This window comes from Lutjanus erythropterus, chromosome 7 (assembly GCF_056507025.1).
Source record: "Lutjanus erythropterus isolate fLutEry1 chromosome 7, fLutEry1.hap2, whole genome shotgun sequence".
NCBI classification, from domain to species: Eukaryota; Metazoa; Chordata; class Actinopteri; order Lutjaniformes; family Lutjanidae; genus Lutjanus; species Lutjanus erythropterus.
This window is the reverse complement of record NC_139323.1, coordinates 9345167-9370919: the sequence shown is the minus strand read 5'-3', so window position 1 is coordinate 9370919 and position 25753 is coordinate 9345167. Positions and strand designations below refer to the sequence as shown.

General features: G+C 39.8%; 1 protein-coding gene across 2 annotated transcripts; it reads left to right on the top strand.

The window, feature by feature from the left end:
* The first annotated feature begins 1264 nt into the window (after nt 1–1264).
* cc2d2a (coiled-coil and C2 domain containing 2A) lies at nt 1265–23877 on the top strand. Of its 2 annotated transcripts, XM_084722568.1 has the most exons (38): nt 1265–1493; nt 1586–1667; nt 2283–2336; nt 2545–2625; nt 2732–2879; nt 3172–3263; nt 3924–4025; nt 4128–4208; nt 4294–4509; nt 4624–4783; nt 5789–5925; nt 6022–6153; nt 7794–8003; nt 8119–8225; nt 8387–8527; nt 8726–8882; nt 9978–10249; nt 10372–10549; nt 10676–10829; nt 10980–11127; nt 12580–12718; nt 12812–13015; nt 13723–13815; nt 13900–13991; nt 16538–16705; nt 16832–16889; nt 16988–17097; nt 18500–18596; nt 18680–18778; nt 18879–19055; nt 20642–20845; nt 20947–21036; nt 21129–21242; nt 21368–21502; nt 22773–22895; nt 22984–23042; nt 23126–23303; nt 23444–23877. In XM_084722568.1, exons 1-38 carry the CDS (start codon nt 1480–1482, stop codon nt 23627–23629), a joined length of 4992 nt encoding a protein of 1663 aa, XP_084578694.1. In that variant the 5' UTR covers nt 1265–1479; the 3' UTR covers nt 23630–23877. The 2 variants fall into 2 exon arrangements, with proteins under 2 accessions (XP_084578694.1, XP_084578695.1); XM_084722569.1 differs by lacking the exon at nt 2283–2336.
* Nucleotides 23878–25753: the final 1876 nt, after the last annotated feature.

Sequence of the window (25753 nt, the reverse complement as noted above, 5' to 3'; positions counted from 1 at the left end):
ACATGGATTATGTGGTATTTTTCACCCCAATAAAAAAACCCGTCACCATTACCGCTTTTTTGTTCGAATGAAAGAGGGAGAGTTTGCTTGTTCTTGTTACAGAGCACCTGGATGTATTTCTGCTTTTACATCAGTCCCATTTGAGAGGAGCTACTGTGATTGAACAGCATGTGACCAGCTGCATTTTAGAAAAGAAAAAACACCAACAGCTGACTTCAAAGCTTAGTCGAAAAGTAACAACAACCTTCCTAGAAATCTAGTGGAGTGAAAGTCATAAGTTTCCAAAAAAACAAATACTCAAGTAAAGTACAGATACTCAAAAAATTTACTTAAGTACAGTACTCAAGTAAATGTACTTCACTACTGTCCACCACTGATAACAATACACAATGAGATCAATGAGATCACTAAAATCACTATATCTTAATCAGACAGGGACCAATTACAAGTACTTGTCATGAAACTCAACGGTTTATTATTACATTCAAATTGAGTAATAATGATTTCAGACATAATTATTACAAATGTCCAATCTTGTTGTGAACAAACTTCTCTATGTCAGGAATAATAATTCAAAATATTTCATTGACAAAATTATTTGAAAACGCTATTCCTATATTTGCTATCTAAATAAGATAATGCTATATCAAAAATATGTTGATATTATATGTATGTATCTTTTTGAATATATGTACCTTAATTCCAGATTGACCACTTACATTTTTTCTTTTATCTCATAATTATTTATTTTTGTCATTGTTCTTTTTGTTTAACTATTTGTGCCACTCAGTTGTTCTGTTGTTGTAAACTGTATTCTCCTGAAAATGACTTTTGATTCTTCTATAGATAGATAGATAGATAGATAGATAGATAGATAGATAGATAGATAGATAGATAGATAGATAAACAAACAAATAAATAAATAAATATAAGATGGCCACAAATATATCAAAAAGTGTCTTGCTACAAATTAGAATTACTTGTTCATCAGTTGCATGAATATGAAACGCAAAACTCATGTTAAAACGTTTGAATACATGACTGGTTCTGGTATCTGTGTCAATAAGGTGGAAATCATTGTTTTACTGGGTGGTATCATGTGGTGCTATGGATTGGTAATGCGCACTTGGGGCTTCCCGGACACCGTAGTGGGCAGACCCATATGGCCCCAGGATATTTGATTGACAGTCCACTGGGCGAATGGAAATCCAAAACAGTTGAAAGTGTTTGTCTGCTTCAGCGCCTAGTTTCAAGGTAGGTAGAGATGTAGTTTATCTGGTTACCAGGCAGCGATAGCGGTTTTATTTAGAGAAAATATCTTGCTTGGCAAATTACAAACTCGAGCACAAGCGTCCCCTCATTTTAGCGAGTTAGCCGCTACTAATCCAGAGTAACGTTAGAGCACAACAACAGAGCTCACAGTCAGGTCGCTTTTAGCATTTATTAAGCGCTGTAAAGAAAACTATCATCGCCTCCACCATGTCTTCTTCAAGGTACCGTTAGTTGTTGCTGTCTCGGTTCTTCATTGTTAGCTGTACATAAGTAAGCTAACGTTAGCTCAGTAACTGCCTCTGTTCTGTTCCAGTGACATCCGAGATAAACTGCGAAAGAAAGGGCGAGCTTTGCAGGACAGTTTGGTAAAAAACAAAGATGAAGACGACGTTCAGGTAAAGTTTATATTCTAATTTAATGTTATCAGAGATGAACATAAGATCCTCCGTTATTTCTGTGGTCTGACAGGAGACTTTTTTATGGAAGCACATTTCCACCAATGCGATGAAAATAAAAAGAAATGAGAAACTTTCTCGCAATAAGTTGGTATCTTGAAACAACGAGTCAGTATCGCTAATGTCACACTCTCAAAATTACGACGCTGTTTCTCAAAATAGTGAGTTAGATACTAAACCATTATTTTGACATACTAACTCATTATTTTGAGATAAATACGTCATCATTTTGAGACTATCTCATCATGTTGACACACCAACTACTCATTATTTGGACATACATACGTTTTTTGAGAAAGTTTGGAATTATTTTGAGAAAGTTAGTCATTATTTTGAGATACTAAGTCAGTTGCTTACTTTTTCTTTCATCACATTGGCGGAAATGGGCTTCCCCCTGTAGAGTTGATCCAACACTAACTAAACAACCTTCTTGACAAGACTCAACATGACTTGGAGGGGTGGCTCCTCACTTTATACACAGTCAAAGTCAGAAACACACAGGAACACAGATGAAGGAGCTGCTAACACTTTAGTAAATCTAATTATACTTGACAGGCTCTGGTTCCATCTACCAAATTGATAAAGGGAAAACTACAAACTACAATGAAGGTTGGTGTGTCCTTTGTAGCTTTGCCTGTAGCCTGTAGTTACCCTCCAGTGTGTGCTGCTGCTAACCGCTCAACAATAATCTCCTCTCTCTCTTCCCTCTGCCAATGAAACAGCTGTGCTTAATAGCAGTGTGGACAAAAGTTCAGTTTGCATACGCAGTACTGTTGTTGCTTTTTGTCATTTTAACTGTTTGCTTGTGTTGCACAAGGAATCTCAAAGCAGTGAGGAAGATCCTGGGGAGACACTGAAACGCACAATGACGGCTCAGAGACAGAGGCGAAAGAAAAGGGTACTTCCTTTTGCCCCCTCAGTTCTGTTATTATCGCTGTTTGTAATAACCATAGTGCCAACATATATAACAGTATATAGTTGTTCCATATCTTCGCATACATCAGGTACTTGAACGGTCTTCAGCCCAGGAGTCCCGTGATGATGATGTGGAGGAGATCTCCACCGTTCAGCACCACAGTGAAGATGAAAGACCAGCTGAAAAGGCAGCCGAACCTGTGGTTTTGTCAAGACCGCCGACTGGTTCTCTGAGAGGTTAGTGTCCATTTTATCTCTAAACTTGCCTTTATGTTTTTTAGCTGTTTTATTGCGTCATTAAAAATGACTTGTACCAAAGTCTGTGTGATCCTTTACCCAAGTTTAATAACAAAAATAGGATTTAAATCTTTAATCTTAATATCATGTGAAAGAAAAAGTGTCCAAAACTGAGAGTCTGACAAATCACTTGGTGCAAATATTTTAAATGAGACAGTCAATGTTAGTAATAATACCACACTGATTAACACATGTAATTAGTGTCTAATGATATGTCTTCTTTGTCTTCCAGGTCTCGCCTTGAGAATTCAGCAGACTTCTGGATCTCAGCATTTAGATGACTTTGTGACACGGCGCTTGGAAGAGAGACTGAGAGCAGCCAGAGTAAACACAGCTTTTTTTTCCACAAACCAGCTTGTAGGGATGCACCATATTGAATTTATCCCACTACCTGATGTGACAATATTTTAAAGATTATTTTGGCAGATTGCTGATGCTGATATTGATCATCTCTGCAGATAGGAACAAATGCTATATTTTTGGCTCTGAAGGTTCGTAGTAATTCTCACTGGAAAATCATCATGGCAGAAGTCAAGCGCTAAAGTTAGCGTCCAGCTCACACTGAGGCTGCTGTTGCTGTCTTTGTCAGAAACACTGGTTTGACAGACAGTGGAGGCAGTTAGGGCAAAATAAGTCCAAGGCAGCAGCGTTGTTAGAGACAGAGAGGGAGAAGCAGGCAGGTGCACATGACTGAAACAGCAACTCCAGCTTGATACAGACCAATTAAACAACGGCAGCACAAGTGACACCAAGGCAGCCAACAGGGAAGAGATATATATCTATATGAACAATCAAATACTATTTTTGCTGTTGAATACCATGGCAGCAAACAAAGCTTCAAATAATGTGGTGCATCCCTAGATGGCATGCTGATATTATTAAGCATCCCAACTATCTTCTATATGAACAAGTTTATGAAAACCACCTGTTTGGCAAAAATGTGTATTTGTAAATTAGTATTGAAGTCTGGCCTCTTGTGTTCAGTCTAAAGGTGAGAGCCTTCAGCAGCAGGAGTCGTCTCTCGAGCCAGCCAGTCGTCTACAGAGTCTCAGAGACAGAGACACTGTCACAAGGTTTGACAGAGAGGTGAGCGTCTACCTCAGCTGTGGCCGCACAGGGTTCTCTAGCCACGATTGTACCCATGTAATCTAATCCAGAGGTGGAGCTTTAACTCTCAGTGTTTTACAGGTCGATCTGGACAAAGCTGGAAGACATGAAGTCCCTCCGGGCCTCAGCACCAGGGTCAAGTTCAGAGAAGCAGCAAGACGAGTAAGGCTGGAGACATGATCGCGATCATTTTAAAGACAAATCATTTGTGTTGTTGTATTTATTTCTGTATTCTGTGTGAATTCAGGCTGAAAAGGGCCTCCCAACTGCTGAGGAGGCATACAATTTCTTCACATTCAACTTTGAGCCAGAGCCACAAGAGACGGTTAAGAAGAGCAGCAAGAAAAGAAAAAAACAGAAAAAAGCAGCTGACGAGGACAGAGATGAAGAAAGGGGAGAAGATGTCGAAGAGCAGGAAGATGCTGAGGTTGATGAAGATAATCAAGATGAACATGAAGACCAGGTAATAGATAAGAAGTTTGCTGTGTGCGTCATGATTATTTCCACCTGTTCTATACCTGCAGTTGTGTAAGACCGAGTAGATTCCCAGTGCCTCATGTTCTTCATCCCACCATAGAGGGAAGAAGCTCCTCTAGTGCGAGACGAAGAGGAAGATTTGTTCGTCATTGAACAATCGTCCCAAGACTTTGTTGAAGTGAAGAAAGCAGAGTATGTCAGCTACAGTAAACGTGTTCAGCAAGAAAGTGAGCTCCTCTTCACGCCAAGTTTTCGAACAGGTACAAAAGCACCTGAATCACATGTAGAAATAATGTGATGTCAGTTTCAATATTCTGCCTGAAAAAAATTCTCCCTCTTTTCTTCCCTCTATTTTTTTCATAATCTCAGACAATGTGTCAGTTTTTCCATTATGTAGGTTTCCTCTACTATTTCTATCCATTGTTCCCAGATAAGGAAGGACAACTGTACCCCAGGTCCTTGAGATAGCTTTTTTTTACCAGCTATTACCAATATTTTGATACCTATTCCTTATTCACATATTCTCTCGCTCAACATTAAAATTACACAGATAAAGGACCATGTAGCTCATAGGGATATCATACTGTAGTATCTTTTTGCATAGTTTTGTATACATTTTTCCAGAATATTAATATTTTGTGGCATTTCCAAAATATGAGTGCATCTACTTCAATATCTACGTCTGCATCTGTTACTCCACACTCTCTCCAGCATGTTGAATTCTAGAACTGCAACAATTAATCAGCAATAGAAATGATTATTAAATTAATCATCAGCTATTTTGATAATGAATTAATTGGTTTGAGCAATTTGTTTGGGGAAAAAAGTTATAATTCTCTGATTCCAGCCTCTTAAATGTGAATAGTTTCTGGTTTCTTAACTCTTTTCTGTCAATTAAGTGAATATCTTGGGATTGTGGCCAAAACAAAACATTTGAGGACATCATCTTGGGCTTTGGGGAACACTGATCTACCTTTTTCACCATTTTCTGACAATTTATGAACCAAACAACTAAATGATTAATCAAGAGAAAAGTCAACAGATTAATTGACAATGAAAAGAATCGTTAGTTGCTGCTTTAGTAAATTAATGTTTAAATATTTACTCTTAATATTGGGCGTGTTTTTAAAAATTTGCATCAAAATTTTCCAAGAGAATTCCCCCATATCTGTGAATTAGTGGATGTCTGATGTATTTTCCACAAGTCTTGCCAACGATCACCTGAAATTTTCAGAATATTTACTATTTTTATTTCATTGTCACAGTCCCGACCTCCACTAAGCTGCCTGAAAACATGAAGCCTCGTTTTCTGGAGGATGAGGGTCTATATGTGGGCGAGAGGCCTCCTGTGTCCCTGACCAATGAGAACATTCTGGAGAACCGTGTTTTGAAAACGGAGGAGGTAATGTCAACCGACATGCCAGACAGTGTGTAACTAGTACTGACTTTATTAAGGAACCCTTAAAAATATGTGCATTTTTTTAAATGATTTCTAAAGGGTAAGAAGTGGTTTGGAGACGACGGCAGGATCATGGCTCTGCCTGACCCCATAAAGGAATCATCCACTCGACCTCCTCTCTTCCACATGGAGGAGGACCTGGACCCTGCACTGCACACTGTGTACAGGAAGGTCAGACACACGTCTGCTGTGACTCTCACTTTGATCACTCCACTCATTTGCCATATTTGAAGCACTGTGTGCGTTCATACACTGAAAGTGTTGAGACTCCATTGGACTTGAGTGTTCTCTAATCCCTCTGCCATTATGAAAAAAAGAGAAAGGGCAGTTTGGCATTTGGTACAAAGGGAGGAGGAGGCGTTATCAGGGAATAGAGCAGAGGTGGAGGCTGACACGTGTGATATCATCTTCACAGACAGTATAAAGCTACAACTCCAGCTGGGCATTGTGGGCACTGTGGATTTGTCTTTTGAAGAAGAAGAAGAAGAAGCTGGAATTAAAATTGAATGTTAGCTTTTATATGCATTTCTCTGTCTTTTTATAGCTCCTTTAAGAGTTTAAAACTAAACTCTCTAGTACCTGCACCTGCGGTCTTGAGCGTGATGACCGATAGTATGCACGTCAAAAAATAGGCTTGTTCGAGACGGACTGCGCTTCAGCTAGAAAGTAGATGAGATCAGGCGGCCACAGCAGGAGGCAGGGTCAAAAAGCTGAAGTCAAGTCGGACAGTTTCTAACAACCATCAGAGAATATAGAGGAAGTGGCACAAATATTTGCATCGTGTTAGATCCACCTGTAGTTTGCAGTTCACATACTTAAAAAAAATCAATATAATTTTAAGTATATGCTATATTTTGACAGCAAACTGAAGTTATATCTGCGATTGTATTTCTTAAAGCCATCAGACTAATTTGACAAAAACAGTAATTTAACCTTGCAGAACATGGAAGTTGCTGTAATGTTTTTAAAATGTTACAAGTCTTGTGTTTCTTTGTAACTTAAACCTGTGATTTGTAGGTGGCTAAAACGTGTTGCTGCTGAACCTGTCCACTTTAGTACATTCCTTAGTTTCCAGGCTGACTGCCATCTACTGTAGTACATTGATTATGAATGAGCACATCACTGAATCCACACTTCAAAAAAACTGAACTATCCCTTCAAGTATAATGAATGCTACAGTGCATCTTTAGAGGCTAGAATCACATTATTGAGTGCTGTCAAAATTATTTGTTTTATGTAAATGTTGGCTAATGGCTGTAAAATATTTAATGTGTTGTGTGTTATAGTAATTGACCTGTTATTCATAAATGATCTGCATCTGCATCCTCATTGGAAGCAGCTGATTCTAGACTCTCTTCGCACTAATAAATTGATAAAACTCAGGTTTTGCAATGGCGTGACTGACCATAGAGACACAAGATATGTAAACACAGATCCAAAACAGTGTTCAGATGTGGTTCACTGGTTGGGAGAGTCAGAGTGGGAAGCTTCTCTGTATCCAGTCTGTATCATCAAACTACTCCTGTCTTCTCATGACAGTTTTTTTTTAATTCTGAAGGTACAGCTGCTGTATGTGATCATCTGAAAATGGAGCATTCATTGTAGTTCAGTTGGGTGTTTATGATTCATTGTTGTCATGCATGACTTTTCATTACAGCATTCCCTGTTGTGCTGTCAGTCTTGCCAGCTATTTCATGCTTTCTTTAAGCCTACACACACTCTTAAACACACACACAAGCACAGAGTATATTTCATTATGATTATCATTTTCCAGAACATTGCATGATGGATGATGTTGTTCTATTCTCCAGGCGCTGAAGTCCAAGTACGCTAATCTCTATATCGCTGGAGCGGCGGACCCCGAAGGAGACTACCAGCTGGATGTTGATGTCTCTGGGCTGATCTTCTCCCATCACCCTCTCTTCAGTCGTGAACATGTCCTGGGGGCTCGTCTGGCTCAGCTGTATGATCAGTACCTCACCAGGCAGCACAATAATCTCACAGGACACCTTACTGACAAGGTAAAATTCACTCTCACACTGTCACAACCACTCACTTAACATTCCTGACTATATTTAGAAATTTCTCAGTCACATATATACATCAGATGTGTCTTGTGTTTCCTGTTTGCTGTAGTTGAATGGATTGAGGAGTGCAATGCGGAATATGCTCGACATCCATGGCAGGCAGAGCCTTACTCAAGCCATGCAGCAGAGGATATCTGAGTACAGCCTGGAGGTTAGGTGAGTGTCACCCCCCCGTCTCCCCAACACACACACACACACACACACACACACACACACACACACACCCAAAGACTGTGTTTCATCCGTGTCCTGTTCAGTCTAGAAACAGGCACGATGACTTCAACATTCCTGCTGTGTGTTTTCCTTGAATATCACAGGAATACTCGGCAGCTGCGAGACAGTGAGCAGGAGAAGGACAGGACTCTGCTGAAGAACATAGTTAAAGTGTGGAAGGAGCTCAAGGCCCTAAGAGACTTTCAGAAGTTTGCCAACACACCTTATAAACTCTACCTCAGAAGGTAACTGGCCTGTGATAGTGCATTTGCTGCTGCTGCTCCACAGAACTTACAAAAATATGTGTAGAGAAGTCTTTTCAGAAGGTATAAATCTATCTCTATCTATCTAAAACCAGAGTACATATTCACTACCAGCAAATGCTCGCTGGATAATGTATGTATTTTGTTCTAAAGATTTTTTTTTTTTCAATCCTGCTTCAGAGAGAATGTGGACCGGGCAACAGATGAGAGAGAGTACGAAGATGAGATCTTGGCAGAAGTAGTGGAATTGGAGGCAGAGAGTGAAGAGGACTACCAGAAGAAGTTTGCAGAGTACAGGAAACAGCTGGAGGAGTGGAAGCTCTGGAGGAGGAAACAGGTACCTGCTAGAACCAGACTGATAAACCGCCTGATATGAGCCTAGTGCAGATATATATCAGTATGGTATAGGCTGCCCAGTAAGGAACAATAAATTGCAGTTAGTCTTTTCAGCAGAGAGCACTGACAAGTTGATTTTTCAACTGTTAAATATTCATCTCAGTATGTATCTTGTTTTAGAAAAGAAAAACAAATCTAAGCAATCTGTATCATGTTTATTTGTTTATGTTACGCATTTACATTTTAAAACACAACTTCCCCACCCCCACCTCCACCCACCATACAGTACTTTTGTCATTTTAAGGGGGGCATTGGATTTTTTCTAGTCATCAATCTGTAATGAACATTGTGTTTTGGTTGGGTACCTTCTCCTATTTTGAAAGTTCAGAGTGCAAAATTGCTTAAAACAAGAGGATGCAGGTTATTATGGCCCATGCTCAGTTATGTCTCATAAGTTGTTTGTGGGTTTATACCATTTGCATTTTTCGATAATTGGATAGTGAATACATCTGTTCTTGGGATTGGTCAGAGACCCCCTTATTATCAATATGCACAGAAAAGCCATCCATCCTCTAAGTGACCCAGGTCTCTGGTTTGTAGTTGTGAAATTTCACGAGGCTGTGATTATCCTAGAAGTCGCAGCAGGTCGTTTTATAATATAATATATATATATATATTATATTTTAGAGGTCAAGTTTCAAAAAATGGTCTCACTACAATGAAATGGCTGCTGTGGGGAATAACATCATCACACATCAATACAGGTGCCTCGGCTTTCCAGCCCTACCCAGTTTATGATATCCCAATACTGTTTAGGGATTCAAGTATGCAGAAATATTGAAATATTCATTCAGATGTCCTCAATAAAAAGTTCAATGGACTCATTTGAAAATCGCAATGCCAGTTTTTCACTCGCCAAAATATAGTCTTTAGAGTGTTCTTTAGTCAACTGTATGTACCAATGGATTCCTTTTGTCTACTAGTTTCATACAATACCAGTATCTTCTTCTGGTTTCAAAATCGAGACATCTTTTTACCTTGTGTGAATAAACACACATACATTCATACACACACATCCTATGTTTGCTGTGTTCAGAAAGCCAAAAAGAAGAAGAGAAAAAAGAAGAAGAAAGGCCAGGCACAGGACGACACAGAAGAAGAGGATGAAGACCAGGAGGCAAGCGAATCAGAAGGGCCCACTGAAGAAGGTCCCCCAAAGCCGGAGCCCCCCGAGAAGCCAGAGTTTGACTCTATAGAGCAGCGGGTCAGAGAGAAAGCCTTGAGGATACGCAGGAAACCAGGAGAAGCCATCCTGATCCCCGAGCTGTCTGCATCTGGAAACATCACCGCCAGTGAACTCTGTCCCAGGTATGAGCAAGACTTTTTAGAGACATTTTGAAATATTGCATGTAAATCAGAAATAAAAGGGCTTCACTGTTACTGTGCTACTGTGGGCATTTTTCATCTTGTTTGTTTACTTCTTGTTTCAGGGCTGAAGTAGCTCGAAGAGAGGATGTTGCAAGGCGCTCTCTTTTCACCAAGATCCTGTACAATGGCAAAGAAGTTTCCCGAACAGACAGCCGCTCCCTGAACACTGATTTCAGAGTGCACTTTGGCCAGATTTTCAATCTCAAGATAGTTAACTGTCCCCAAAGCATCAATTTGCAGGTACAGCACAGAAACATTTAGCTGCCACTTTGTCTAATCCACACATCTGCTTGATAGATTGCTACATGACCTGTGTTTTTTCCTCATTCCTTCATACGTGTGTGTGTGTGTACTCTGTGCGAGTAGGTGTTTGAGGAGATTGGCTCATCGTGCTCCCTCCTGGCTCAAGTCTTTATTCCAGTACCAGAGCCCTCAGTTTTAACTGGCAATGGCCCTCTGGAGGAATTTGAGTTTAGCAGCAATCAGAGAGTGATGTTCGACCATGAGGGTGTTGGAAGTGGTAAATGAAGAACAAAATATGTTCCCACTACAAGGATAACATCTGTATTTGAGTGTGAATCATTGCCCACACATTTGTTGGACAGGCATTTTTCAGTTGTCTCAGGTGTCCTTGTCTCCCTGTCTCTCCTCTGTCTGTGTGCCTCATCAGATGTGCCGCTCTCCTTTGAGGCTGACGGCAGTAACAAACAGACCCTGTTGACCTCTGGGAAGCTGTCATGCTGTGTTTCTTGGGGTATTGGACCAGATGATGTACCACTTGCCCCTCCTGTGTCTCAACAACCTGGCGGCATACACAGGTAATATCACTTCGAGGAATAGTTCGGGTTGTATGAGGTACTTATCCATGTTCCGCTGTGTAAAATGAGCCAGTGGAGTCTGGTGATTTGGAGAGAGTGATATTCGGCTTATATAACAGCGGTTTCCCTTCAGAAAAGTAAAACTTAAACTGCATGTGCACTTGAACAGATAATGATTTTTTTAGACTGGCCTTTTTAGGTAGTTAAAATATGTTTTGTTGCTGACCCTGTCAACAGCAGCACGTTGCTTAGCTTCCTTCACCAGCGCTCCTGCTGCCTCTCCAAACTGGGGTCGTTTCATCTGCCATCTACTATAGATAAAACAGTCACTATGGATACGTACCTCACACAAGCCCAGTTTTAATAATGCAAACTATCCCTTTAAAGAATTGTACTGGTGGTTTTGCAAGTTTTAGCCCATGAACTGTATATCCTGTATGATTTACATCATTGCAGATTGTATCCCACAGCGTACCACAGGTGTTTATAATCATGAATGCATATGGTGTCAGTTTATGTCCGCGTGGCAACTACCTCAGACTTTAAACTTTTTTAAGAGCGGTCAGTTGTGTTGAACTTTTGGCTTTATTTTTGCATCAAAGACTAAGCAGCAGGTGAAGTTTCTGTAAAGCATCTGTGTTGATGCCTTTAGCAGCAGCTTATGGGAAATGCTTTAAAGTGGGGTTCCATGAGGTATTTATCCAAAGTCAGTGTATTACCTACAGTTGATGGCGGGTGACAATCCTCCAGTTTTGAAAAGCAACAGGAGTAATGGTGTAGGGCCAGCAGTAAAACTTATTTTAGCCACCTAAAGAAATCTATATCTATATTTAGAATATTTTCACTGCTTTCTCTTGCTGTCAGATGGCCTGCAGGTCACTGTTATGCATGTTAAATATCGCGCTCTTCAGTGCAACCACATTCCTTTAACAAAATCAGTAATTTTATCTCATAGAACATGGGAGCTGCAGACTTGCTGCTGCCTGAACTGGGTAGTTTGTGTTACTAGAATATATAGTGTGTCGACCACCATCTACTGCAGGTAATACACTGACTGTCAATAAATACTACCAACCCCACTTCAATTAATTGGAACTGTCCCTTTAATACTGCCATGCCACAAATATTCCCATGTTTGTATTTTCAACAGCTCATTCATTCTTTATGCAAATTCTCAAAACACTGATGTCAGATCGTCCTCCAAGCACCTGAATGCATCTGTCTGAGGGAAAGCTCAAGACTGTCATGAGTGAAGTGTCATACGACCTTAAAATAAGCTTCAGCTTCTGTGTTGTGCTTGTAGTGTACAGTTTACGGGCTAAAACATGGCAAAATACTTGTGTGGTCCTTTAAGTCTGTCGCTCAAGTTTGAACCTTGTCTATGTAACAAATTATCCACAGGTAATTAGTCTTCAGTAGCATTAATCAATTTCCCCCTCTCTCTGTTTTTAGTGGCTTGAGCCGTCTTGATGCTGTCACATATATTGGAGCATCTGGACTATATGACATGAAGAAAATTGGAGAGTGGGCCACACAGTCCCGTCTTGACCCCAACGATCCAAAAAACGCCTCAATCATGCAGCTGCTAAAAGTGGGTATCAGACTATAGAACTATGCATAAAGCAAGAGATCTTGACAGTGAAAACACAAAACGGTGTCTTTCTTTGTACCTGTGCTTGGCCAGGTTGCCAGTAGTGGAGAGGTGACGGCTCCGGAGTACTTCCGTCTAGAGCAGCTGCAGGAGGAGTTTAACTTTGTGACTGATGAAGAGTTGGACAGGTCCAAAAGATTTCGCCTCCTCAGGCTCAGGAACAAGGAAGTGGCAGAGTTTCGAAATTACAAGTGTGTTCCTGCGCTGGAGAGGGAGGTCACCGATAAGGTGTTCCAGGTCAGCATTCCACACGCTTACTTAAGCAAAAAATTGACCTTTTTCACAGCAGTCACATTGATGTGAAATAGTAGATGAACACAGGTGTTACCACTGCTGCTAATTCAATTTAGTTTATTAGAGCCATGGATGTAGACGCCACATTGACCGGATCAGCCTCACCACCAACATATTGTACCGGGCAAGGCCTGCTGCTGATTTTCTGGATGAAAAGCACTGTAATGTTTACATCTCTCAACCAATTTCAATAAGTCATGATATAAGTAATGGTTTATGATCTACATGAAGAAGGAAAAAAGTTTTTTTAAACCAACTCCATGTAGATCATGAATCTTTGAGTTTAAGAACAATACACTGTAATCAGTTGAGAAATGTGAACGTTTTAGTGCTTTTTAACCAGAAAAAACACTTTTATTTGTTTACAGGCCAGTCTTGCTCTTCTTAATATGGCGGTGACGCTGATGTATGTCCAAAGGCCAGTGTGGCATCTATATGTCAGTGGATCCAACATGCATAGCAACAGCAGCACCCTGACTCTGTTTGACCCGAATGGAACAGAACCTAAACTGGCATCATTGGTAATTGTGTTTACTCTGTACATCAAAGTGGCTGCTGTGAAAAAGGTCATGTTACGACTATGGCAGAATGAGAAGGCATTAGCTCCATAAGAAGCTGTTTTTTTCTCTTTCGTTTGAAAATTATTTCAGGAATATGAGAAGAGACTGAAAGAAGGAGAGATAATTGACACTAAAGAACATCTGGATTCACACCGAGCCTTAGTAGCCAAATACCTGCAGAAGGTGAGCAGCCCTTGTGATGTAAACTTGTTTGTATTACACCAATTTTTTTTTGTGCTAAGCGTTAATTTTGGCATCTTCCCACAGGTCAGAGAGTCAGTCATGAACAGATTTATTCTGGCCAAGCATCACTACCTTCTGTCAGACTTGGTGATAGAAGAGGAGATACCAAGCATCGGGTAAACACTCCCACAGGCATTATAGAAGTCTGTTTCACTTTTAACTCCCATCTTTCATAACTGCCATTCCTTCATGTTTGTGTTCTGCATGTTACAGTAATGTGTCTTTCCTGCCAATCACAGAATAGTTTTTCAAGCATGTATACAAAGTGCTACTTCCCGTTCAGTAATTGATCATATCTGTGTATCTTAAGCTTATTCCTCTTGTCAAAACGAATTGAAAAATTACAAAGAGTGCCTGAACTCTCCGCTTAAGTTGTAAAGACCAAGCTTAGATAAGTTGGATTACTTTGCACTGTGGGATCAACAGCCAAATCAAGCTATCAGAGAGACTGACAGGGCCGGTATAAATCAAGTATGTTTCTTGGCCTGGAGCGTCTTCGGTCTATTTGATCTTGAACTCAACACTACATTCCCCTGGCTGACTAATACTCTCCTCTGGAACTCTTCAAGGCTGTGTTTAAGTGCTGATTTCATAACATGTGGACATGATAACAGAAAATCAGAATTTCATTTAAGTTTCTGACGACATGTGCGCAGATTTATACATGATAATGTACGTCAACGCCAATCACACTGCGGGGTGTTACTTTGCACATTTTTTTCATTATTGAAAGTGAATGTTATAATCTTTTCTGTTCCATTCTTTTTCTGTTATTCTTCTGCTATGCATTTTTAACAGTGGTGCAGGTCCGGGGTATGTGCTTAGAGTTTCTTTCTTTTTCTTCCACCCTCTGTGTCTTTGTTCTGTTCCTCCATTTAGTTTGAACCCACAGTACCAGTACAGTAGTGACCATCACTGTGTAGTATTCAGTCCCTTCAGGATTTTGCAGAGATTATTTCGCCAAAACAATTGATTTTGTGGGGGACTTCTGAAAAATTAAGATGAATATAGGCTTGAGATGGGCCTTGACACATCAAAATGTATCTTGTTACAAATATTAAATCCTCCTCAAATAAATGTATAAAATTTAAATACAAAATACTGGTGATAGAAAATGTATTAGGAATACATGTATTTTGTATTTTCAAAATTCAGGAAAATACTTCTGTAGCAGTGGGTATTCTCAATTTGTACAAAATGCTACTGCATCTAAGAAAATAGCATGTGTTGTACATGATGTACAAACTTTCTCTCTGTCTAGTTTCAAAGACATGGCCGCTGAGATCCAACCACTTCAGTTAGAAGCCTTTAATTGACTTTAAGAGAAACTAACTTTTTTTTTTTAACCGCCTCCTGTAGGGATGGAATATTGTTCCTGCAAGAGAACAATCTCTCAGTCACATTTTAAGATGGGAGGATTGTGTTTAATCTAGCAAAATAAGAGTTTTATGAGTCATAAAGAAAGTATTCTAAAAAAAAAAAAAACCCACTTGAGAGTATCTTGTTACAAATTACATTTTACAAAATACTCAAAAGTATTTCAAATATTGTTTTAAATACAAGTACTAGAAATACTGCCCGTCTCTGTTTATATATTATAATAATATCATATATTCACAACTACAACCTCACAATCCATGCTTTAACACTTGGCAAGACACCATGAGACTTGTACAGGTTTGTCTGTCTGGTATGTTTTTCCTTTGTTCAAACAAGTGAAACATTCTTTGTCCTGGTAGACGCCACAATTTAATCCTGCATATTTTCCAGTAGTAGTAGTAGACAGTGGATACATACCAAGCAACAGTTTTCACTCTGCCATAAAAGTTCACAAAAAAGAAAATGTCAAGGGAAACATGCCCTCAAAATTGTGATCATAAAATCGCAAATACCTGGAGGGACTGAGTACTGTTGGTGGTAATAATTTGGGCTGTACCTAATGTTTTGAAGCTTGGAAACTTCATTCATAACGTTGACATTCAAATTCTAAATCAACACTCAAATGCCGCACAGTGTTTTTAGCTATTCATTCTGTTTAAACATGATTTTTCTGGACAGCTGCAGATAAATATTAAACTACACTAAGATTATCAGTTACTCCAGAGCATTGTGGAGTCTAAATTTAATGGAAAAAAGATGAAAGATATAATCATTTTTAAAATTCTCAAACAAAATAATCTGCTTCAGTCCATATTTATTTGTACTAGAAACAGTTTGCTTGCTGTACACAAAGGGAAGCATGCACTTGTATTAACAAGGCGGTCTATCAGCAAACTAAACAGCATCATAAATTACTTTTATATAACCAAAATAATAAAAAAAATATTTCAGCTCTAATACTGTTATAGTAAATTACTTAAGTCCATCTATAAAAAGATCATATTACTTGTTCAAATTGAGTTGGTTAGTTTTTTTTTTTTAGGGTGATGACATAAAATATGACAGGACATCCAAAACTTCATTCAAAAGCCTCAACAGAAGGTTTAAATGTAAAAAAAAAAAAAAAAAAAAAAGACATTTGGTACAGCCCTAGTATTAATCCTATCCCACAATATAAAATGAAAATATATGATTTCCACTCAGTATGATATCAGTTTAAATTATTTGCAGTCCCTTGTAGGTTATTTACTAAATAATAACAGCTGTTTGTTGTGACAATCAGGATTCTGGGACTAAACCTTTTCAAGCTGGCTGAACCCAAGCGACCGCTGAAACCTCAGAGGAAAGAAAGAAAGAAGGTGACGGCTCAGAACCTGTCTGACGGAGACATTAAACTGCTGATCAACATCATCCGGGCATACGACGTCCCCATCCGCAGACCCCACAGCAAGTGAGTGTCCAGCACACCCAGTCAGATGCATGTAGAGTTTAAAAAAATCCTCATTTGCCCTCAGAAATAAGAGTAAAGAATTATTTTTTACCCGTGTGCCTAACTTGTCGGGTTTTTTTATTCCAGTAAACCAGGACAGACCTCTCAGAGTGCCATCCAGGGCAGCGATTGGCTCCTCAGCCAGGTACAACATACGTTAACTGCATTTTACAGCCGAACGGCAGCAAGATCTTTGCTGGCACTTGATCTACATGTGTGTGTTTGTTGTTGGTGTGATCTAAGGTACAAGTGAGGCCCTTTGTGGAGGTTTCCTTCCAGCGCACAGTACTACAAACAACCACAGCTGATGGACCAAACCCCTGCTGGAACGAGGAGCTGCAGCTCCCATTCAGGTGACATCTGTGTATTTCATGTCTCAGCTTTTATCTTTTATGGTAAACTTTAACTTTGCGTTGAGATGCAGGAAAGCACTGATACATTCAGTAGCTTGTGATCTGTTTATCCGAGACAAATCTAAAAATAGCAGCTCTTAGCAACTGCATCAGAGTAATGCTTTGGAGACAACATTGGGAAAGTGTAAACACACTGTAAAATACTGGAAATGGTTCCAGGAAATATAATTTCTGTCTGTGTTTTATGGCCACTGAGTGCTGCTTGTGCTCACTCCCAAATCAGCTTTATCCACTTGCATACCTTGAAAACCTACAGTTCATTCCAGATACTGCAGCTAAGGGCACTTAAAGGTTAACTTTGTTATTTTTCAACCTGAATCCTATTTTACCATGTTTTTATGTCTAAGTGACTAATCCCTACAGAGAGAGACCTTTTTTTTAAAAAAAAAAAGTAACACGTCTGTTTAACCAGAAATCACTGATTTATTGCTCTTGCTCAAGTACCCAGACTCTCTTTACAGAAATCGTAAAACACATTTCACTCAAACTCAACAGAAACAAAATAAAACTCACCAAAAATGTCTTGGTTCATCTTTCCAATGTTCCACCAATAATACAGCACTGGGTTTTTGGTCAAAATAAACCCTTGGTTCACTGAGGTAGATATGAAAATATTCTGGCAGTACACGCCGTCTCTCTTCACTGCTTCTTACTCCTCTCCTGATATTTTCTCATCTAACATAGAGAAGTCAGGGTTTATTTTGACTAAATCAGATTAAGTAATTGCTGGAACAGTGACAAGAGCAACAACACAGCTGTTTCTAACCAATCTTACATCGGAACAATCAGAATCTGTCACTGCACTTTCAGTGGACATACTTTGACGGTGCGCAGTTGCCCATAAGCAGCGGTCTGCAACCTGCGGCTCCCGAGCTGCGTGTGTCTCTTTTGCCTCTCTCCAGTGGCTACCTGTGGCTCTGACAGAGAATTAAATTGAAATGAATTACAGTTCTTATTGTAACATTTGTAGGCCTAAAGTGATTCTAACATTCCCCAGTTGTAGAAATGTGCAGGCTCTATACCCAATGACAAAATGTTTTTAAAATTTTGTCAACTAAAATGTGCATCAAAGCGCACATCTATGGCTCAGCACCTCTTCCTGTAAATTTTGCCAGTGGTAGGTCTTAGTCTAGGTTAGCTATGGAGTTATGCCAAATTAAAAAAAAGGGGAAAAAAGAGAATTTAGTAGTTGTGGCTCCCAGCATATTTTTCATTTCCCCAGACAAAAATGGTTATTTTGATAGTAGAGGCTGAAGACCCCTGCCCCTGATAAAGTTTTGCTTCTGCTGGCTGCAGCATTCTGACTTGGACTAATTTCAAACATTGTTGAAACTCCCTTCAGTGCCCCAAACGGTGACTACAGCACTGCTAGCTTGCAGTCAGTCAGAGACGAAGTGTTCATCAACATATTTGATGAGGTGGTTTATGAAACTGGAGTGGTGAGTAAAACATTGTTCATGTTTATATCAGAATCTGTCCCTTGAATTGTTCTTTGCTTCATAAATGAACTTTTGCTCCTCAGACTGACAAAGACAAAGCGAAATCAGTGCACACTCGGGTAGAGAAGCACTGGTTGGGCTCTGTCAAGATTCCTTTCAGCACCATTTACTCTCAGTCCAGGGTGAGTCTTTATTTTTGTGTATTTATTAACACACATTTATTAGCATGCTGACCGCCTGAACTGCTCGCTGATTTTTATTGTTTTTAATTCCACTGGATAGATTGATGGAACATTCAAGGTGAACACGCCTGCAGTGTTGCTGGGGTACAGCAAGGAGCGCAGCCACGGCACTAATGGTGGTTATGACACCTTGCGAAGCCTGAGCGAGGGAGCATTCATCACACTCTTCATCACCATTGAACCTCAGCTGGTGCCTGGAGAGTCTATCAGAGAGAAGGTAAGACGTGTTTAAAGTGATAGTTCACCCAAAAATGAAATTTCACTCAATATCTCCTCACCCCTGTGCTGATGTGAGGATGGGTGAAGATCTCCAGTTCACAAAACACTCCTGGAGCTTCATCAGGTCTGAGAGGCTACAGTTGACATTTAGGCTAAAAACATGGTGTAAATTATGTCTTTTTGGGTCAGATTTTAATGTTGTGACTTATAGACACTTGATTACACCACACGAGCAGTATGAAGACATTTTCTGGGTTTTTTTGGTGTTCTTTTTTTACATTTTAAAACTGGTCACCATTCACTTCAGTTGAACTGGATTTGGCTGCAACGCTGTTTTTCGTTGAAGCTCCAGGAGTGTTTTATGAACTGGAGATCTTCACCCATCCTCACATCAGCACAGGGGTGAGGAGATATTGAGTGAAATTTCATTTTTGGGTGAACTATCGCTTTAAGTACCAAACTCAAGGACAGATCCTGTCTGCTTGTAGTAGCCTGCTTCTATCACTGTGTGCTAGTTTGACTTAGTGCATGTGTGTATTTTCATCCACCTTATTTAAGTTTCTATGTGGATTTTCTGTCAGATATGTTTACTTTAAGTGTCTGTATTGTCAGTTCACATGAGAGACTAGTTTATTTGAAGTGGAGGTTGTATGAGGTACTTATTCATAGTCAGTGTATTACCTTCAGTAGATGGCAGTCAGCACTGCCCCAGTTTGGAGAAGTACCAGTGTAGGAAGCTAAGCAGTGGACTGTTGTGGACAGGATCAGCAGCAAAATGTATTTTAGCCCCTTACAAAAGGTCCACCCAGAAGAAATCAAAATCAGTTTGAGTGTACACTATATTTAGAATATTTTTACCACTTTATTTTGCCCTCAGACAGCCTTTTCTGATGAGAAAGCATCATTATATAAGCCAAATATCACTCTATCACACTCTGCAAGGTTCTGCAAGGTTAAATTACTGATTTTGCCAAGGGAGCCTGGTTAAGGAAGAGAGCGTTATGTGGATTATATAACAGCAGTTTCCTGTCACAAAAGGCTGTCTGACGGCAAGGTAAAGCGGTGAAGATCTTCTAAATATAGCTTACACTTTAACTGATGTTTTTTTAGGAGGCTAAAATGTGTTTTGTTCCTGACCCTGTCCACAGCAATGCTTAGCTTCCATGCTGGTGCTGCTCTCTGGGTGTCAACCTCCATCTACTGTAGGTAATACATTGACTGTGGATGAGCACCTTGAACAACACCACTTCAAATAATCCAAATTATCCCTTTAAATCTTTAAGTTTAAAACTTCTACTCACCCTGAAGTGGAAAAAATTGTCCCTTGTTTTGAAGTTTAGTTGTCCATACTCTTAAAAATAGGTGGTTATGTGTCGGTGTATTAATTTCTTCTTTTGTTTGTCATCCTTTTCTGTCACTTATATTTTTACATTCTGCTGCATGTGCTAGATAAAGGAATTGAAGGTAACACTCGCCCTTTTTTATCCACCAAATTCATCGCATCACTCTTAAGGTGTATTAATACATTTACACAGTGCTGCTGATGTGTATTCCTCTGTTGCTAACTTTGACCTTTTCATGCAGTTCGACAGCCAGGAGGACGAGCATCTGCTGCAAGCTTCAGAGAAGTTTGAGAGGGACGCAGCACAGTCTTACCCAGACCGACCCTGCATGACCACTGTCGTAGACCTCAGTGGGAAGACGGTCTTCATCACGCGTTACATTCGACCGCTCAACCCCCCGCAGGAGTTGCTGAATGCATTCCCCAACAGCCCCCAGGAGGCCACGGTCGGTGGCTCGATCGAAGTGAATGTAGAAAGAGGCTGCTGTAATTGTTTCTTATCTGATTGGATACTCCGTAGTGACACTCTGACTTGATCCTCACACAGGCCCTGGTTGCCCGGTTTGTCTCGCTCATCCCTTCGCTGCCAGACAGAGTTTCATTTTCTGGCGCCTGTGACCTGTGGAGCACCTGCGATGTGAGTGAGCCCCTCTCTGAGGTATGGGTTGTGGTAAAAGGAGGGAAAATGCCCTTTTCACAGAGCCTTGTGTTTCCTCTTCTTGTTTGTAGCAATTCCTCACCCTCCTAGCAGGAGACGAAGAAGAACATGCTGTCCTGCTGTGCAACTACTTCCTGTCTATGGGCAAGAAAGCCTGGCTCATCATTGGCACTGCTATACCAGAGGTGTGTAACAATCACTTAAGGAGATTTCAGATATGTGATGATCTGTCACAACAGTACCTACTAGGAGCAGAGATCTAATAAATATGTTATAAATAAGATTTCTGATCTCTTTCTTTCTTTTGTAGGGCCCCACAGCGTATGTCTTGACTTACGAGCAGAGTCGCTACCTGATCTGGAACCCCAGCACTGGACAGTTCTATGGACAGTATGACACCTTCTGTCCACTGCAGACAGTTGGTTCTCTGGTCAATGCTGACAATGTGAGTGAAAAGAGAGTAATGCATGATATCAGATTAGCAATTCATGATGTGTCATTTAACTTTTTAATATTTTTAAAGGTGCAATGTGTAAGATATGACCAGAACATTCAAAACATTACGAATAGAGTTTGAAGGAGTAACAGTTAAGGCGTTATGTCAAAGACACTTGCAGAGACATCTACTGAAATTAGCATGCTAACCAGCTAGCCTCGGCCTGTCCTGTCTGCTGATATCACTTTGTGCTCCAAGAAGCGATAGTCCAATCACCCCACAGTTTCAGCTGGGAGAACTATGCAAGTTTGCTACATTCACAGGCTCTCTTAGCTTTTATAGTTTGATAAATAAACAAAATAAACTCACAAAAGAGAGGAAATATTCTTACACTTATTGTCTGTAATAAATCATGTTCCTTCTGAATTCAAGTTCCTCTCTTTTACTGAATGAAGATGAGCTTACTTGACTTCAGTCATAGTGAAACACACTTCAAACGCAACAAAAAACAAATAAAACTCACCAAAAACATCTAGGTTTGTATTCATTTGTCTTCAACAGTCACAAACTCTGTTTTGGTTGAGATAAATTCTTAATTCACCACATTAGATGTAAAGATATTCTGGCTCCTCGCTGCCTCACTGATACCTGACCTCCCTCTCGCTCCTCTCTGCTATATTCCTCTTTTCCTCTTTTCCTGTCCCCGCCTCAGTGCGCCGTGTCTTTGCCGTCGATGTAGTCGTGTCACAGTCTTGGCTAGAGCCACTGTAATTCACCTTGGTACTGTATTCCCTGATGTCAAGCGGGCCTCCAGCTGTTTCACTGAAAACCCCTTTTCACCTCAGTTAACCTCAATTAGCTTTGGTTCTGGAACCGGTTCAGTTCAAAGTTCTTGGAGTCTTGATGCTATTTAGTGAACCACCTCATGTTTCCACCAGTTTTTTCTTAAGTGGAACATTTGTAGTCAAGGATGTCATCAACAAAGGGCATTGCACTATGCAACCTGTAGAGGAACATACAAACTGTCATTTAAACACAAACACTCCCTCAGTGGTCTGAGCTGCAGGTTCAGGAAGGCTTGACGAGCTACACGGTTAACTGAGCTAATGGCAGCTGGTGGCTACAGCCAAAGGCAGTCGCAGCAAAGACTAGAGTGTTACTCTAATGATTAGCTGCTGCCCGACTTGTTCAGAGTTTGCTTTAACAGGTTGCCATATCTTACACATTGTTCCTTTAATGTCGGAGCGGATTATTTTATTTTCTCTGAATTTTTATTCAGGTGTGGTTCAACATTCAAGAATACACATCGCCAATGACGATGAGTTTCGATGTTACAAAAGCCAATTTGTGGAAGCCGTTTTTCTCCCGATCCTTCTCTCACCCTGGGCTGTCAAGTGTACAAGTGAGCGTTGAACCTTTCTGTATAATCTTTTTGTACATTTAGCTGTATATATTTTTTAATATTTTCCTCTAAATATGCTTCTCTTTAGCCGGAGGAGTTGGTGTATCGGCGCAAAGATAAAGCAGCTGCAGCAGAGCTTCAGGACAGGCAAGTCGATGTTGTTCACAGTGAGTTCATTTTGATTTGTCAGGCTGCAGTACAAAGCAGGCTTACCATTTTGTTCTGCGTAGAATTGAGAAGATCTTGAAGGAGAAGATCATGGAGTGGCGGCCTCGTCACCCGACCCGCTGGAACCGCTACTGCACCAGCACCCTGAAACAATTCCTGCCCAAACTGGAGCTGAGAGGTGGGCGGGACATGGCTGAGGGACACCGCCATGAGTTGCAGAGCCAGCTGGGAGACAACAGGGTAAGAAATGAAATGAGAAAAAAAGGACTGGACTGAGTCACTGAATGATGTCAGCTGGCAGAAAACACCCAGTGTCACATTAATAAATCCCTATCATAAATTACCATTAATAGGCTTTTTTTTTTTGTCCTTATTTTTAGATTTCAGGATTCCCCTTGCATCTGCCGTTCTCTGAGATCCGTCCCATCATAGAGGCCGTGTACAGCACCGGAGTTCACAACGTTCAGGCATCAAATGTGGAGTTTGCCCTGGCTGTGTATGTGCACCCCTACCCTAATAATGTCCTGTCTGTGTGGGTGTACCTGGCCTCACTTGTGCGCTTGTGATAACAAGACTCACCTCACTGTTTTTGTATTTGAATGAGTTTTTGCTGTATTTAAGTCGTTGACTGTAATTACATTACTCACACTGTTTGCACACTGATGTACTGTATATATAAATATGTATATTTGATAAATCTTGATAATTGTTACCAGTTTTCTATTTGTACATCAAATCCAGTACAATGCTGTAACTGTGCATTGAATCCCACCTTTCTGAGCTTTTTATTAAAGGGAAAATTTGGCATTTTTTATGTGGCTGTCCACTCAGTGTTGATGGTAAATGTAGTACTTTGAAGTCCATCTCCAGCAGATGTTTTTATTTTTCTACCTGACATTTTAAAACAAGAACCCTGTGAAGGTGTAGTGAATATGTAAAGTTACTTAGCCCTTCATACATTGATATCCTGTATACTGAAGCTAAAGCTAGCTAACACCCTCATGACAGACAAATATGATAGAAAACTTTCACACCTTATTCTTTCTGAAGTCCTCAAAAATAAATCATGGCTCCACTGCACCCCCTGAGGCAGAGATACTCCTAAATTCCACAATATAAAATATGATTCATTATTTATTCACCCATTTTCTGTAAGATTTTTGTGAGTAACATAAAGGGAACTACAACTAACATCTCATTAAACAACCCTGTGTTGTAAAATCATCCATAAATTAAATTAACCTTAGCCTACATTCAATGGAAAACAATGTAGATATTTAAAAATACTCATTGAACAGCTGGTTAAAACTTAATGTAACGTTCCCTGAATGTTACTTTCTTAATGTTTTTTGACCTTTTTCACAGCAGCAATTTTGACATGAAATAATTTGTTTTTACATCTTCAAAAGTTCAGTAACGCTCCTTGGCTGTTAGTCAGGCAGTCGCATATATCGTTCCTGTCCCTGATGGAGCAGTTTATAATTCTGACATTTGAGTGACTTCATGATGAAGAGGTTCCAGCCATGTTTTATCAGAACCAGACAGATTTATCAGTCGGATCAATATTGTCCTTCCACAGCTCTATCAGTCTGTTACAGTATGATTTATCTTTCATTCATATAGACCTAGTGTGAGTCCTTGTACCAAGTAAATTTAGTTAGTTACTTGAGTAATTTTACCATTACCAGAGTGCAGGTATACCAGGAATTCATATATAAACATTGACAGTTTGTGTTGCCTTTTTTCTTTTGGAAATCTGTGATAAAAGTGGGTCGTTCTGTCATAAACCTACAGCTGATGAAAGCATAAATACAACAGATATGGGAAGTAACTAAGTACAAATATTTCATTACCGTACTTAGAGTAAGTAGATTTTTCAAGTACTTGTATTTCTTTTTCGGACAACATTTTACTTTTACTCCCTACATTATAACACAAACATCTGTACTTTCTACTCCTCACATTTTCCCAAACAGGGTCGGTACTTTAATTTAATACAAGAAGATGTGACAAAACAAAAGCAAGATGAAAACAATGTAAAGTGACATAACACAATTAAACAAATAAAAACAATGTAAAAAGTTGTAACAAAATGAAAACAAGATGAATACACTGTAAAAAAGATGTAAAAAAAAGATGAAAAGACGTAACAGGGTGAGAGATGGAACATGAAGAAGACAACATTATAATACACAACAAGACAAAAGCAGTGTAATGAGGTGTAATGAGACAAAAACAACATTACACTACATACAATAAAAGCAGTGTAACCAGACGTAACAAGATGAAAACATTGCAATACATAACAAGACAAAAACAAGATGTGACAAAACAAAACAGACAGGAAGGAGACTTGACTGTGGAGAAAAGTTTAGGTTCAGTTAGTTTTGCACAACAGTCAGTGGAAATTTTGTGACTTTTTACTTTGATGCATTTCAGAGGCTGTACCTTTTTATTTTTACTTGAGTGAAGAAATTGAAGTATCTGTACTTCTACTTGAGTACAGAATATGAGTACATTTGCCACCTCTGAAACAGAGTCAGTCACAGAGGTATCACTCTGTAGGTTAGTCCCCGCCTCTGACAGCTGAAAGAATCATGGCTGCTACAGTGGCTGTGCTGATGGAGGCCAAGACACGGTGCAATCTCTAAATCATATTCATAAACCATAAATCAAAGCCTGCATATAAA